Genomic DNA, 15,061 nt, shown 5'->3' with positions numbered 1-15,061 from the left:
AAATAACATGAACGAAAACAGATTTAACAGAACGATCCTGTTGAATGTCTCTCTTCGAAATATCATGAAAAGTTAAATGAAATAAAATTAAGTTAATGAAATTAAAAAAAAAAAAGATGGAAAAATCAATCGATTTTGATGGGTAATCTTGATCTTTAATGTATATAATATAATTCGATGATAAGAAAATAGAAAATATAATATCGATATATATAATGTTAAAATACTATAATATTATTGTAAATAATTTTAAAAAAGGAAAGAATATATGATAGAATGTTCGAAAAAAAAATTTTGAATTTTTTAGCACTTTCAAATTTCCGCGCCAAAAAATGCATCACGCTTTAATTGTCAATGTCAACGGAACGAAGAAAATTTATGAATCTACTATGTCTACAATGTATGAATAAAAATATAAATAAATATCACAACGCTTCTAATCTTTTTCTCGCGCAGACAGCCATTTTGTTAAAAATCATTGACACAATTGCATATTTAATTCATGTCGTTTATGTTGGTTAAGATATGAAACAATTCTTACCTTCTATTATGTGAAGAAACTTCGTACTGTATAATATGCTTTTACTTTTCAATATTCATTTATCAATATTCTGTATTCGTTTCTTCGAATTCTTGATTTCACGAATATATAAAAATCCTGACAATCGAATTTCACTCGACATACGGAAGATATACTTGACAAACAAATAATAAACTAAATATTTCCACAAATTTTAACATCGATATATTACATTTTCAAGAGAATAATAATAAATAAAGAGAATATTCAATCGCGATATACACAATTTTATCACAACAAACTCCAAATTCCGCTGCGACATATTCGACACTGATCGAAAGTGACCGTGACTTGTTACATTACTAACGACCAACTAGACTATTTCCCTCCAAAATAGCGTGGAGCAAATATGAACTACGTATATCGAGAGTTTCGACTTTTGATCGATAATTCATTTATCACATCTTTATGTCATGACAAGACAGTAATTGTGCATTTATGCGAAATTGAAAAATGCAAATATATTTTATGTTCATAAAAATATAAATTTGCACAAATATTTACAGTCTAATCATGATTAAACCTCTATAAAATATCCCTACCATGCGATATATTAGAAAAGAAATAATTATCGATTACTTCGAATAATCGATTAATCCACGTGTTTCTCAACTAGCGAAGCACCTGCTGTAGAATCGAACCTACCTCTCGATTCGCGATCGGTGTTCCAAAGATCGATATCGACTGTCCGGAACCACAGAGTCTTCTCTGACACTTTTCGATGTCACACCGTAATATTTCAACGGGGAATTCGAAGATTGTACAGAGTGAACCGTAAACGAAACTCGCGTAAAGATGAACGAAACGGCGAATCGTGTGTCGAGGATGACGACGAAGAAAGAAATGAACTGAAAACACGCGACACGAGCCGCTAGCACGCACCGACTGAACGTGAACGCGAACAGACTGGTATCGGCCACGGGCAGCAGTCTCCCTAACAACATCATCCCCACCACAGTGCCATTCAGATGAATTTTTATCTAGACCGTTATTCGAATAGAATTGTGTCCGTGTACACAAGATTCAAAATTTGCATCGAATAGTACTGTAATTCAAATCAATTGCTTCTATTCTGATAGTAATAAATAAATTCTGTAGGATTGAATGTTTTCGATCGATAAAGGGTTCTTTTTAATACGATTTGAAGAAAAAAGTTAAATGTGTTTATGTGTGAATGTGGAATGAGAAACTTTTTACTATTAAGATAAAACGGATTTTATTGAAAATAAATTAAAAATAAGAGATGTTTGAAAATTGAAATTATCATTTTTATAATGAATACTTTTTATCTTTTTCAAGTGAGTAAATCTTATTATTTATATTGATTTTGATTTTTTAACTTTCTTACATATACTATATAATAGAATAAAATTATTTTGCCCTTGACAAATATATAGTAATCATTTATTTTTATCTATGAATATTTAATCGTTTAATAGGCTAAAAATATCTGTAATTATTGTTATGTTTGTCATAAAAAGACAGAAATATAAGATATTAAGTATATCGTTTAAGTATTTATATATTAAATAATTAAACAATTTAACTTTAACTTATTTCATAAAAGATTTTTATGATATATTTTGTGATATTGATAATAGTAATGATATTTTTATTCAATTTTTATTCAATTTAAAATAAAAAACTTTGAAAAATAATTGTATAAAAATTGAAAAAAGAAAAAAGAAATAGAGATTTATTGAAAATTTAGAAAATTCGTTAATAATAGTTATGTAAAATTGTTAATGATAGAATTGAACATATGGTATAAATATAAATTATTACTTTTTCACATAATATGCATATGTCAATTAATATATTTTTCTAAACATTACAATATTTATATATTGTTATTATATATATAAAGAAAATTTTAAAAATTTGCATTATACTTTTTCTTATCATTATTTTTTTCTATAATCATAATTTTAAAAATTTAAATTATTTATAACATTTATTTATAACATTATATTATAGTTTTAAAAAAAACTATAGAAATTTTTCCATATTTATTTTATATAATGATATTCAATATTCAATATTATTCAATCAAATACAATTTTAAATATATATTATTCAACCAAAATATTTTGAAAAACTATTACTATTCTTAACTATTTCTTAACACACTGAAAATCATTTATAAATCTAAAGTTGTGTAAAAATTTTTTTAGAATAAATTATAAATATCTCTAAAAAAGTGTTTAAAAAAAATTTTTTAGAACAAATTATAAATATCTCTAAAAAAGTGTTTAATGTCCATAATTATTTATTATAATATTTAACATTAAAAAAAAAATATTTCTTAGAAATTTAAAAAATCTAAATGAAAATTTTAATCATAGTATAATATATATATTAAACAATAGTAAATCTTATTATAATAAAATTATATTTAAATAAACACTGTTTAAAATATTTATTCAATTTTACAGATAACTACCTATGCTGTTATCGATATAATAGATAACATATTTGCCCATCGAACAAAAGTTACCAGATGGGAAAGATCATAGAATTTATATCAAAGTTGCGTATATTTAGTTTTTTAAAACTAATTCATTTTCATATTTAAAATTCTATTTGTAAAATTTATTATGTATATTTATTCCCAAATATCTGTATATTTCATCATATGAATAGATATGAAGCTATTGCTGTATTAATATGTTATCTATGAATTGTAATTTTTCTTAGTATAAATAATAAATTTTTTTTTCTTTCTTTTATTTAAAAAATAAAATTTGTAACAAAATTGAATGAGACTGAGACTATTTATTACTATTGTTATGTTTTTAGTTTTTCGAGTTCCGCAATCACAGTCACGAAATGGGGATTTTGAAACATTGAGTTCAAAATTCTGCATTTATATCATATAACAATAATTTATAAAATGATATTAACAAAATGATAATTATTGTTGTTCATATACATTTAACTTCCACTAATTTAGTTTCTTTTTTTTTATTTGCAAATAAGAAGAAAATCTCGAGTCTAAATGTTAATTTCAATTTTTGAAAAAATCATTTTTTGGATTTGAATTCAATGAGAAATTATTTTTATTATTATTTTATCATTATGTTTTAAAATATATAATAATAGTAGCAGTTGTACATATATATTCCGGTCATTATACAATTATTATGAACCCAAAAAATAAATTTTTAATTCATTTTACTATCAATTTTTGATTATTATATTCCAATTTAATTAAAAAACTTAATAAAATCTATCCTATCTAATTTATATAAATGCTTGAATATTTAATATTAAGAGATGTCATTGATTTTTAATTCTTATCTTATCAATTTGCATTAAATTTTTGGTTTATATTTTAGATGTTTTTTATATATATTTTTTTTTATAAGAAATACATATGAAATGAGTGCAAGAACTTCGTTTAAGGAATTGCGGCAAAAATATATTAATATTAATATATTAGTATACATAAATAAAATCAATAGAAATTTAAAACAAAATTTAAAAAGTCTTTTATTTTCAACAAATTCAAATTTTTTTTCAATTATATTTGTTTTTTAAAGAAAATCAATTTTCTATGTACACTAAATATACAAAAATTATTCAATCTAATTATAAATCTAAGCATATATTTTTTAAAATATATTTTTCATCATTCATCTGGAGCAAAAAGACGATAAGTATCTTATTTACTCTATTTTGGCTATGCCCAAAAAAAAAGATATTTATTTTTTATTTCATCATAATATTTCTATGGAACAATATTCCATTGATATTGTAAATTTGGTTCTGCAATCTGTAGCCAAGATTATTAAGATAAATTAAAGAATATATATAATATAATATAATTTTTTCATAAAATTCTTTTATATTAAACATTTATTTTACCTTTGATGTAAAGTCATCAATGCATGCTAAACGAATACGAGCTGCAGTTGCAGGTGCATCTAATTGAAAGTAATTTTTAAGATTATAATCTGTGCGAGCAGATTTAATAGCTTCTTTTATTGCAAAAAATATAGAAGATGCAAGAAACAGTGGAGGTTCTCCTACAGCCTAAAATAAAATAATAATAAAAAAAATTAATAAAAATAAATAATGAATTTTTTATTTTTTTTTAAGAATACATTATTACCTTGGATGAATAAACAGCTCTAGGATTTGAGGCACCTTTTAGTAAAGATACATTAAATATTTCTGGAATATCTGCAAAACCAGGTATTTTATATGCACCTGGACCTCTAGTCGCAATAGCTCCATTTCTTAAATATATCATTTCTTCTAATGTGAATAAACCATATCCTTGCATAAAAGCTCCTTCAATTTGTCCTATATCAATCGCAGGATTTAGACTTTTACCTAAATCCATTACAATATCAGTTTGTAATACCTATATATAAATATTATTGTTTAATAATTTATATTATAATCTAAATCTAAATTTAAAGTCTATATTTATATCTAAAGTTATAATTATGAATATGTAAATAATTTTTACAATATGTAATATGTAATGAATATGTAATTATTTTTATTTTAAAAGATATAATATTTGTATATAAAATATTAAGTGAATATATTTTTTATATTTACTTGATGATCTCCAGTTAAACAATCGATTTCTACTTCTGAACATGCAACGCCATACGTAAAATAATTAAATACATTTCCCGTATTAGTTTCAAATGAATATTGTATGTCGGGAGTTTTGTAAAAACCAGCAGCAGAAAGGCTGATTCTTTCCAAATAAGCTGTTGTTACCCATTCTTCCCATGTACCATTAGGATTTTTATCTATCACTGATTTTAGACGCTCCATAATTTTGTTACAAGCATTCTGAAATTTAAAATGAATGTTTAATATAATTACAAGTATATTATCATTCGCATTATTATTTAATTTATTAATTAAAAAAAAAATAATAAAAATATTAAAAATAATAAAAAAAATAATAAATTTGACACAAAAATTTTTATATATATAACAATTAAAAGGATACAGATGAATAAAAAAAAATATTTTATACATACCATGATGGCCATACCATTTAAATCTGAAGAAGCACTAGCTGCTGTTGCAGATGTATTTGGTACTTTATCGGTAGCTGTTTCCATTATATGTATTTTATCAGGTTTTATTTTTAATGATCTACTTGCCACCTAAATATTAAGAAAAAAAAAAAAAAAAGAAAAAGTAATATAACAAATTCTTTACAATTTGAAATTTTTTTTTGATAGATCATGTTCTAAATGTGATGTAACTGACTTTAACTGATTGTGATAATATAAATAAAATATAATAAAAGTAAAGACAGAAAGTAAAATTTATAATTATTATGTTTCGAAATTTATAATTATAATTACAATAAAAAAATTTAGTTACATTACAGAAATTAAAATTAAAAAATAGATGAAATTAATTAAAATAAGAAAAATAAATTAATTTATATTACTTGTATCATTTTTGTATGTAAACCTTGTCCCATTTCAACGCCACCATGACTAATTAATACAGAACCGTCTGTATAGACATGTACAAGCGCCCCTGCTTGATTTAGAAAGACTATAGAGAAAGAAATACCAAATTTCGTTGGGACTATTGCCAATCCTTTTTTCTTGTATCTATTTTCTCTGTTTGAAAGTGGTTTATTAAAATTAATATCAAAAACAGTTTCATGCAAAAATCTTTACATTATTGAAATTTTATAACTATACTATAAATAAAAATTAATTTAAAATTTTTTTAATTTACTTAAGAAAATTATAAAATACGAAAAAACAATTAAAAAATTAAGAAAAATGAAAGAAATAAAATAAAATAAAAATATTAAGATAAAAATAAGTAAAGAAAAAAAAAATAACAATATTTAAACATACTTGTTGTATTTTTGAACTTGTAAAAGACGTTCATTATAATTTGAAGATAAAATACACTCTTTCCAGCAACGTTGTATTGTACAATTAATGAGCTTCTGATTATAATGAGTTGTATCTTCTTCTTTATATAAATTCAATTCTGCAACCTGTTAAAAATTATGGATATATTGATTACAAACATTATAATTTTATAATATTATATGATAATTTTATGATATGATTATTATTTTGACCTCAACAGGATCTTTATTTAAATATTCTGCAATATGCCTTATCATTGTTTCAGCTAAAAACATTCCTTGAGGACCTCCAAAACCACGAAATGCTGTACTTGATGGTATATTAGTTTTACATATAAAACCATATACATCAGATACTGGTATTTTATAAGAATTTTCAAAATGGAACATAGCACGTTCTAAAACCTTAAAATTAATTCAAAATATAAAATTTAATATCTAAAAAATAAAACATTTAATAACAGAAATTAATAAAGAAATTCAACATACTGCAGGGGATAAATCATAAGAATAACCCGCATTATTATAGATATAAACTTGTGCTCCTTTGATTAAACCAGAATCATTAAATCCAACTTTATATTTTAATAAAAATGGATGTCTTGCTCCAGACATCATAATATCTTCATCTCTATCAAGCATACAACGTACTGGTTTTCTTAATCTGCAAAAATAAATTCAAAATCTTTGGATAATTTCATTCTATTTCATAGTTTTTATTTTTTTATTTATTTCTTTTTTTTTTTTGCATATAAATATATTTACTTATAAGCAGCAAAAACAACTGGTAAAGCAAGTACTGCTGAACGAGACTCTTTCCCTCCAAAACCACCACCTAATCTTTTTGTTCTAACCACAATTTTATTAGCATGGATATTTAAAAGATGTGAAATAAATTTCTGAAGCTCTGTGGGATGTTGTGTTGAACAAAATACTTCTAATTCATCTTCTTCCTTTGGAACTGCCAAAGTTGCATTTGTTTCAAGATAAAAATGCTCTTGTGCTCCTGTTCGAACTTCTCCTTTAAGAATATGTTGTGATTCAATAAAAGCCTTTTCTATGTCTCCATTATTTATATGTTTTGGTACTTGGTTGAAAAAGGAACGATGTTTAATAGCATCCTATAATTAATAAAAAATAATTTTTAAAGATATATTTATTTATTTTTAAAATATTTAAAAATAAAAATTTATTTAAAAATAAAAATTAATTTTAACTTAAAAAAATTAAAAGTTTTAAAAGTTTTTATTATACCTCTATAGAAATAATTATTGGTTCTAAATTTTCGTATTCAATTTCAACCATTTTAGCCGCCTTCTGTGCAACAATTTGATTAATAGCTACAATTGCTCCAATTACTTGACCATGACTTGTCACCTTATTAAAAAAATATATATTTATTTGTTACTGTTTACTATACAATTTAATAGTTCAACTATAATAAGTTATAAAATATCTATTCTGTATTTAAATATATTTTCTTCAAATAAATTTTAAAATATATCAAAAATTACCTTTTCTGATACAAAAACTTCTTCATCTTTAAATATGGGACCAAACCATCGCTGTTTTTCAGGTATATCTTTTGCACTATAAAAAGCAACTACACCTTCCATTGATAATGCTTTAATTGCATCGATTTTCAAAATCTTTGCATGAGCTCTGGTAGATAAAACTACAGCTAAATATAACTCGTCGACAAACTTTGGCATGTCATCGCAATATATTGCTTCTCCAGTTGCTTGTTTATATGCACTAGCATGAACAATTGATCTTCCAACTAAATCATTTGCTTCTTGATCTTTTTGAACCTAATACATTAATATTAAAAAAAAATAAACTTAAACACAAAAATTAAAAAAGAATTAAAAATTATATATTTTCAAAAAAAAATTCTATAAAATAATTTATACATTGAAATAAGCACAAATACCACTTGATAATATTGTGAACTTTTTAATTTTTTGGTATGAAATCCTTCTGTTGCACTTTCAATTTCTTTTGGCAAAAATATTTGAAATTTTTTAGCTATATGCAAAAATCCTTTGAAGAATAGACTGTAAAATATTAAAATTATATAATTATTAAAATTTTTAAATATAAATTTTTAAAATATTAATATATATTAAAACGTACCTTAAACTCAACGATTTACGATACTTGACCATTCCGCCCGGTACATTATCTGGTAAAGGTAATTCATTCAATAATGAATCATAAATAGTTTCTAAAAGATCTTTATCCCATTTCCTAAAAAATATATATTAATATTTTTTTCTATAATACAATTCAAAATTAAATATACGTATTGTACGATTTTATAAAACCTTCCAATCATAGTGTTACAAGTTTTTCTTGCTAAAACCGTCGTTGGAGCCATACCACCAAAAGCTAAATATGCTTTATTAACGATATTACTTTCTGGCTCGAAGAATACATTTAATGCCATATTAACAATAGCAATATCATCGTCTCGTCTTCTTGCTTGTTTAAAAGCAACAAAATATTGATTCTAAAAAATAAAAAAAATAAGAAAAAAATATAACATTATTTACAAATAAATAATAAATTTATTTTATCAAATTTTGTTTACTTTTTCAGAAAACGGTATTTGTATCGAAAGTAAAATCTCTTCTGATGAAATAACATTTTGCCGATAACCCGTAAAAAAAGTATGATCCATTGGAATAAGTCTATTTCCATTTTTCAAGCTTGAAACATTTAACTTTACTCCAGCTGCCATAAAAATTGGATTCAGATCTGATATAGGACTTCCTGTCATTATATTTCCACCAACAGCCTATAAAAAATAAAGAAAACATATAAAATTAGCACAAAAGTTATCATATAATATATAACAAAAAATTTTTATTGTTTCAAAAATTAAAAATTTTTTTTATTAATAGATTAATAACTTACAGCCACATTCCTGATTTGTTTTCCAGCAAAGTAATAAAGCATATTAACTATTTCATTAAAAATTCTCGTTCGGTATTCTATAATAATAATAAAAAAATCTAATGGCTATAAAATTTTATTATTAATTCATTATTTATTATTAATTTAATGTTTTATAATATGAAATATATACATAAGTACCAGGTTTTATAGCAATTTGATTTTTTAAAGATTTTTCCATTTCAACAAGTGTAACACTAGCACCTACATTCAGTACTTTTGAATATTCTTCAATAGTACGCATTTCTTTGATTAAAGTAGGCTGTATAAGAACTGGATAAGATAAATACTTAAATTTAACTTCAACCCCTAAAAATATATATAATAAATTTAATATTTTTACATTATTTATTTTTATTATTGAATTAATAAATATGTAAATTTAAATAGTTTATTAGATAAATAAATTTTACCTATTTCTGTATTTCCTACGACAATTTTGGCATTCGGATATTGATTTTTTAGATATAATAATTCAGTAAGTGTTTTTGGTCTATACCAAGTAACATTTTTTCCTTTTATTATTAAGTATTCTTCATCTAAATATGAAGAAATCTAAAAAAATTTATTTAATCTATTAAAACGAAATATTATTTCGTTAATAAAAATAATAATATATAATATGAAATCTTACACATATGGATATATTTATATCATTCGTATTAATTTATATCACAGTATTAATAATTTTTTTTTATCACAAAAAGATATTGAATTTTTATGATTATATTAAAAAAAAAAATTTTGTTAATACTTATATAACTTACATGTAATTTAGGAGGAAATATTATTTCCTGAGAAGGATCATATGAACAGAATTCTTTTGAATCAAAAACTTCTGTAGGTTCTACTATTGGTATTTTTTTACAACAATTTTCTCCCATGGAACATTCTCCATTTGTTAAAGATTTTTCTTTATCTTTTGACATTAATTGCATAATTTCCCATTCTTCCGTAAAAGTTTTATAAGCTTCTATGATTGGACGATATCCTGTACACCTGCATAAATTTCCTACAAATAGATCAATCAAGCTAATAATAATAAAATGATAAATTTCTTGAAAAAAAAAAATTATCAGATAAATCAAAAATTCTTTTTTCTTAATAATTCATTCTTAAATTTCTGAATTTATTAACAAAATATTTTATAAATAAAATAATGAGTATTATTTATTCAATGATAAATAATTAATCAATTATATAATATAAATATAACGAAATATAAATAATATAAAACGAAACTATAAAATTTCAATAATTCAATAATTCAAGAATAATCAACATTTAAAAAGTTATTTATTATTTTAGTTTTTAATCTGTTATTTAAAAAATTGTAAGAATATAGAATTCTTATAGTAAAAAAGGATGAATTATCGACGAAAATTAATAAAAATGTAAATTCATCGTAATATTCGTGTAAAATATTTAATAAAAATATTTAATAAATTAATAAAATAAATTTAATAAATTAATTAATTAAAAAAATTTCTTAAATTTAAAATTATTCACAACATTGTTTATTCCTTTAAATAGAAGAAATCTATTTAAAAATGTATTTTCAATTACTTTTTGAAATTCAAAACAATCTAATTTAATTAATATAATTAATAAAATAAAGTTCTTTAATTGAAATTTTATTGTTACATTCTGCATACAGTAATATGCAAAAGTGATTGTAATATTACCTTGAAAAGCTATTTCAAGATCTTTCATACTTGGTTTAGGAGCAGTACGTAGCAAAGCGTACATAGACATTATAATTCCCGGTGTGCAAAAACCACATTGTGATCCATGCGCTTTCGCTATCCGTTCTTGGACCGGATGCAGTATCGTTTTAACACTTCCAATACCTTCGATGGTAGTTACTGCTAAACCATGCATGGCACAAACCAATGTTAAACATGCATTTACTGCTAGATGTCTGTTTAAATTGAACAATTAAGGAAAATTACGCTATTTTCTTTTTCATATCAGACAAAATGATTTTATTATTTTTTAATTTTGAAATTTTGAATAATTTTTTAAAATCCAATTTTTAAAAAAAAAATTCTTTATTAAAATTCTAATATTTATAATTCGAAAATTTGTAATCGTTATTTTTTACTTATTACAATATAAATCTAAAATAAAGATATATATACTATTTATATATAATAATATATATTTTAAAAAGGATACGTAATAATTCCTGTTTCACGATCCAATTTTGATATCATTACAGTGCATGCTCCACAACCACCTTCTGCACAGCCTAATTTTGTACCAGTTAAACGTACTAAATTATTCTAGTTAGGAAAATCTTCTTAGGAAAAATATATTTTTTTTTTTTTTGTATTTGTGAGTCTGAAAACATTTCAACTGGAGATAATTTAGACAATTTTTTCCTAAAACAATTTTGCTTTGCAAAAATTTTCATTTCAAGTTTGTTAACAAATTATTAACAGAAAACATTGGTATATAATATATACCAATATATACTATTTATATATAATAATATAATGATATAATATAAATAGATATTGCAAATATTTATTTTTATTCTTATGCGATTTTTGTTGAAAAATAATACAATGATCAAAAATAATCGAATGCATCATAAAATCATGATATCATGGATAACTATCTGTAAAATAAACTTTATTGATAAGGATATAATTTAATTGAATCATATTACTTAATATTTTATTATTATAAATTTAAAATTATGAATCTATATTATCCCATGAATCCCATGAAGTAGATCTAAAATTTCCGTGATATTCAACGTGTTAATATATGAATATTTAATATTATATATTATATATTATATATTAATGATATATAATATATAATAATTAATATATTTATATATTAATTTTGTTAAAATGAAAAAAGGATACACTTATTTCTTAAATACCACAGTAAAGTCCATTCTGGATTAACACTATTATCAATCACCTATAACAGTACAAATAATCAATACTTGTATATATTTGTGAAAACTAATTTTAATTAATTAATAATTGTATTTTTTTTAATTTTTCTTTTGTAAAAATTGTTTAATAATAATGTTAAAAAAATAACAAAATGTTATAATATAAACAATTGTGTAATTATAAATATAAATATATATATACATATATATGTAGAATATTATAATATTTGAATAAAATTTATTATCAAGAAAACAGTTTTAATAAATGAACAACTATGAAAAAGAATTTAAAGAAAATATAAATAAAATAAATAAAATAAGTAAATATTAGAAGTAAATAAGTAAATATACAAGTTACTAGGTTTTTTAAGAATAAATATTTAAGAGTAATATTTTTGAAAAATAAAAATTTAATTTTAATATCAATATTTGTGACTATATTTTATTTTAAGCACAAAATATTTCTTTTTATTCTTCTTAAAATAAAAAATAATATATGTATAGATATAGTTATTTTTTCTATACGCATGCATAAATTTGAATGTATTATACAATATATAATATATACATATTATCAATATAATAATAATATTAATAATAACAATACATATTAACAATACAATAAATATAATATAATTGCATACCTCCTTGCCATTAACATAAAACACTAAAGTATGTGATATCCTGTCAAGATTCTCTTCGTTATTCAATGTGACAGGTTTAGATTGATTAATAATTCCTTCATCATGAACCATTTTTATTGGTTATTATAAATCTTAGCAATGCCTATAAAAGAGATTTTTTAAATTTTATCTATTTATTATTATAATATAGTAATATTCTTATATATTTATAATTATGCTTGATAATGAAGAAAATTATCAACTTTTTTTTATTTCAATATATATATATATATATAATATTTTAATTTATAAATCAAATTCTTAATTTATATTTTTATATAATTATATAAATCTGTATCTTCATTTAGCATAAAGCAGCAATAATCCTTTTTTAGTGATTATATATCATTATTACAATTTATCTGATAAATAAGATTTTGATTTTTTATTATCAACAGTAAAGATATAAAAATGTTTTTAAACAAAACTTATTTTTTAATAATATACATATTGTTTTTACACAAATTTATTAATTTCCAAATATCTTTATTATAAATTTCAAATAATATTTCATTTATAAAAATGACAAAATTATTTTCAGGTACTTACATATATAATAGTATTTATAATATTGCAGACAAATATTTAACATACATAATGCTTTTGCAATATCTATTGCTTAAGTGAATAACGATAAGAATGACCTATGCTTCCTAAGAAGTCTTCAGTAAATAATAATAAAAAAAAGACTTTAATTTTAGAAACTAATAACATAAAAGTTCTATAAAAAATTTATGTAATTATATCTGAACAAAAAACAAATTGAAAATAGCTTTTTTCTTGATATCTTTTAAGTTATAAAGTTTACATTTCATTTTATTTATTCTTAACATTATAATTTGAATAATTGTTTTATTTATGTTAAAAAAAAAAAACGATATTTATAGCAAAAATAAATTTTACACAAAATATAATTTTCGAAAATATTAAGAATATATTATATATTATATTATAATAATTTAATATATAAAAAATAGGGAATGCATGCTTGAATGAATAATTAAATATTTATTATTATTAAATAAATAAATAAAGAAATAAAATAATAAATTAATTTTTAATTTTATAAAATAGAAATAAATTAAAAGTTATACAAAATAATTATAGAAGAAAAACTTACTTTTCTTAAGTTGAAATTTTTAACTCAAAAATTCGTGTAGAACTGTTTGAACAACAATGAATGACACCATTAGGTTATCAAGTAAGATATTTTCTGTATTATGTTTTATCAAGAAGTTACATTAATAAAGCGAATGAAGTAATTTGTCTCTACTACGTCTCTTTTATTCCTCAGTCTCCCTTCTCTTGCAATGATGATTATAAAAATCATACATACACGAAGAAGCATATTTTGTTCAATAGAAAATCAGTATTGTAATTAAATATATTGCTTCGTTTTAAATTATATTATGCAATTAAGTACAATAAAAATTAGTTAAAAAATTATAGCAACATATTGTTTTAAATAAATATCAAAATATTTATTAAGCAGATCAAAAGCATTAAAAGATATTGTATAATTAATAAAATAAGTATATGAATAAATATATATGAAATATATATATATTTCATATTATAGAAATAGAGTATTATTCATTATTCATTTTCTGATGTTAATTAATAAATAATGTTAATAAATAAATTATGTATATCTTTTATTTATTTTTATATTAAAAAAGTATTATAAATAAATATTAATATTTTTATAAATTTTAATATTTAAATTAAATCATTAAAATTTTTTTAAATTGCCAAATAAGTACAATAATATTATATTGTATTTTTTTTGAAGTACAATGATTATGTAAAATATATTATTAATAATATTATAATACAAAATAATTTCTTAGAAAAAGTAATGATTTAAAAAATTAAAATAATACATTATACTATTTTTTATTGATTCATGTATCATTCTATTATATCATTATGAAAATATAATATTTAATTTTGATGAAATTTTTACATATATATAGATATATATATATATTTTATTATAAATAAAGTAACTATTTCTTATTAAAATAATTTTAATCTTTATCTTAATCATT

At 21.1% G+C, this 15,061-nt stretch overlaps 2 protein-coding genes across 14 annotated transcripts in view; both read right to left on the bottom strand.

Annotated features, from left to right (window-relative positions):
- LOC100866087 (ADAM metallopeptidase with thrombospondin type 1 motif A) overlaps positions 1 to 1,488 on the bottom strand; it is a 118,571-nt gene extending 117,083 nt beyond the window's left edge. For all 6 annotated transcript variants that reach the window (XM_086904062.1, XM_086904070.1, XM_086904060.1 and 3 more), the window contains exon 1: positions 1,226 to 1,488. The gene's annotated coding sequence lies outside the window, so the exon portion shown is untranslated. The remainder of the gene's footprint in view (positions 1 to 1,225) is intronic.
- A 2,559-nt stretch (positions 1,489 to 4,047) lies between these two features.
- On the bottom strand, positions 4,048 to 14,573 carry ry (xanthine dehydrogenase rosy). Of its 8 annotated transcripts, none has more exons than XR_015290904.1 (25): positions 14,131 to 14,573; positions 12,972 to 13,113; positions 12,293 to 12,350; positions 11,592 to 11,688; positions 11,099 to 11,334; positions 10,181 to 10,425; positions 9,827 to 9,968; positions 9,555 to 9,722; positions 9,375 to 9,472; positions 9,049 to 9,255; positions 8,783 to 8,967; positions 8,592 to 8,705; positions 8,389 to 8,512; positions 7,970 to 8,266; positions 7,710 to 7,832; positions 7,221 to 7,576; positions 6,945 to 7,119; positions 6,669 to 6,860; positions 6,436 to 6,581; positions 6,012 to 6,189; positions 5,590 to 5,718; positions 5,153 to 5,395; positions 4,695 to 4,918; positions 4,448 to 4,615; positions 4,048 to 4,355 (listed from the first exon to the last, which is right to left on the bottom strand). XR_015290904.1 is itself a non-coding variant. In XM_086904023.1 (25 exons), the coding sequence occupies exons 2-25, from the start codon at positions 13,080 to 13,082 to the stop codon at positions 4,311 to 4,313; spliced, it is 4,092 nt and encodes a 1,363-aa protein (XP_086760149.1). In that variant the 5' UTR covers positions 13,083 to 13,113; positions 14,131 to 14,573; the 3' UTR covers positions 4,048 to 4,310. The 8 variants fall into 8 exon arrangements, 6 of the variants coding, with proteins under 6 accessions (XP_086760149.1, XP_086760157.1, XP_086760162.1 ...); XR_015290907.1 differs by having other exon boundaries at positions 4,695 to 4,949; positions 5,604 to 5,718; XM_086904023.1 differs by having other exon boundaries at positions 4,695 to 4,949.
- Between the last annotated feature and the right edge of the window lie 488 nt (positions 14,574 to 15,061).

This window comes from Apis florea, unplaced genomic scaffold (genome assembly GCF_048593485.1).
Source record: "Apis florea isolate Af1SG1 unplaced genomic scaffold, ASM4859348v1 contig_1615_pilon, whole genome shotgun sequence".
In the NCBI taxonomy this organism is placed as follows: Eukaryota; Metazoa; Arthropoda; class Insecta; order Hymenoptera; family Apidae; genus Apis; species Apis florea.
Note: the sequence above shows the minus strand (reverse complement) of the source record. Positions and strands in the feature narration are given on the sequence as shown.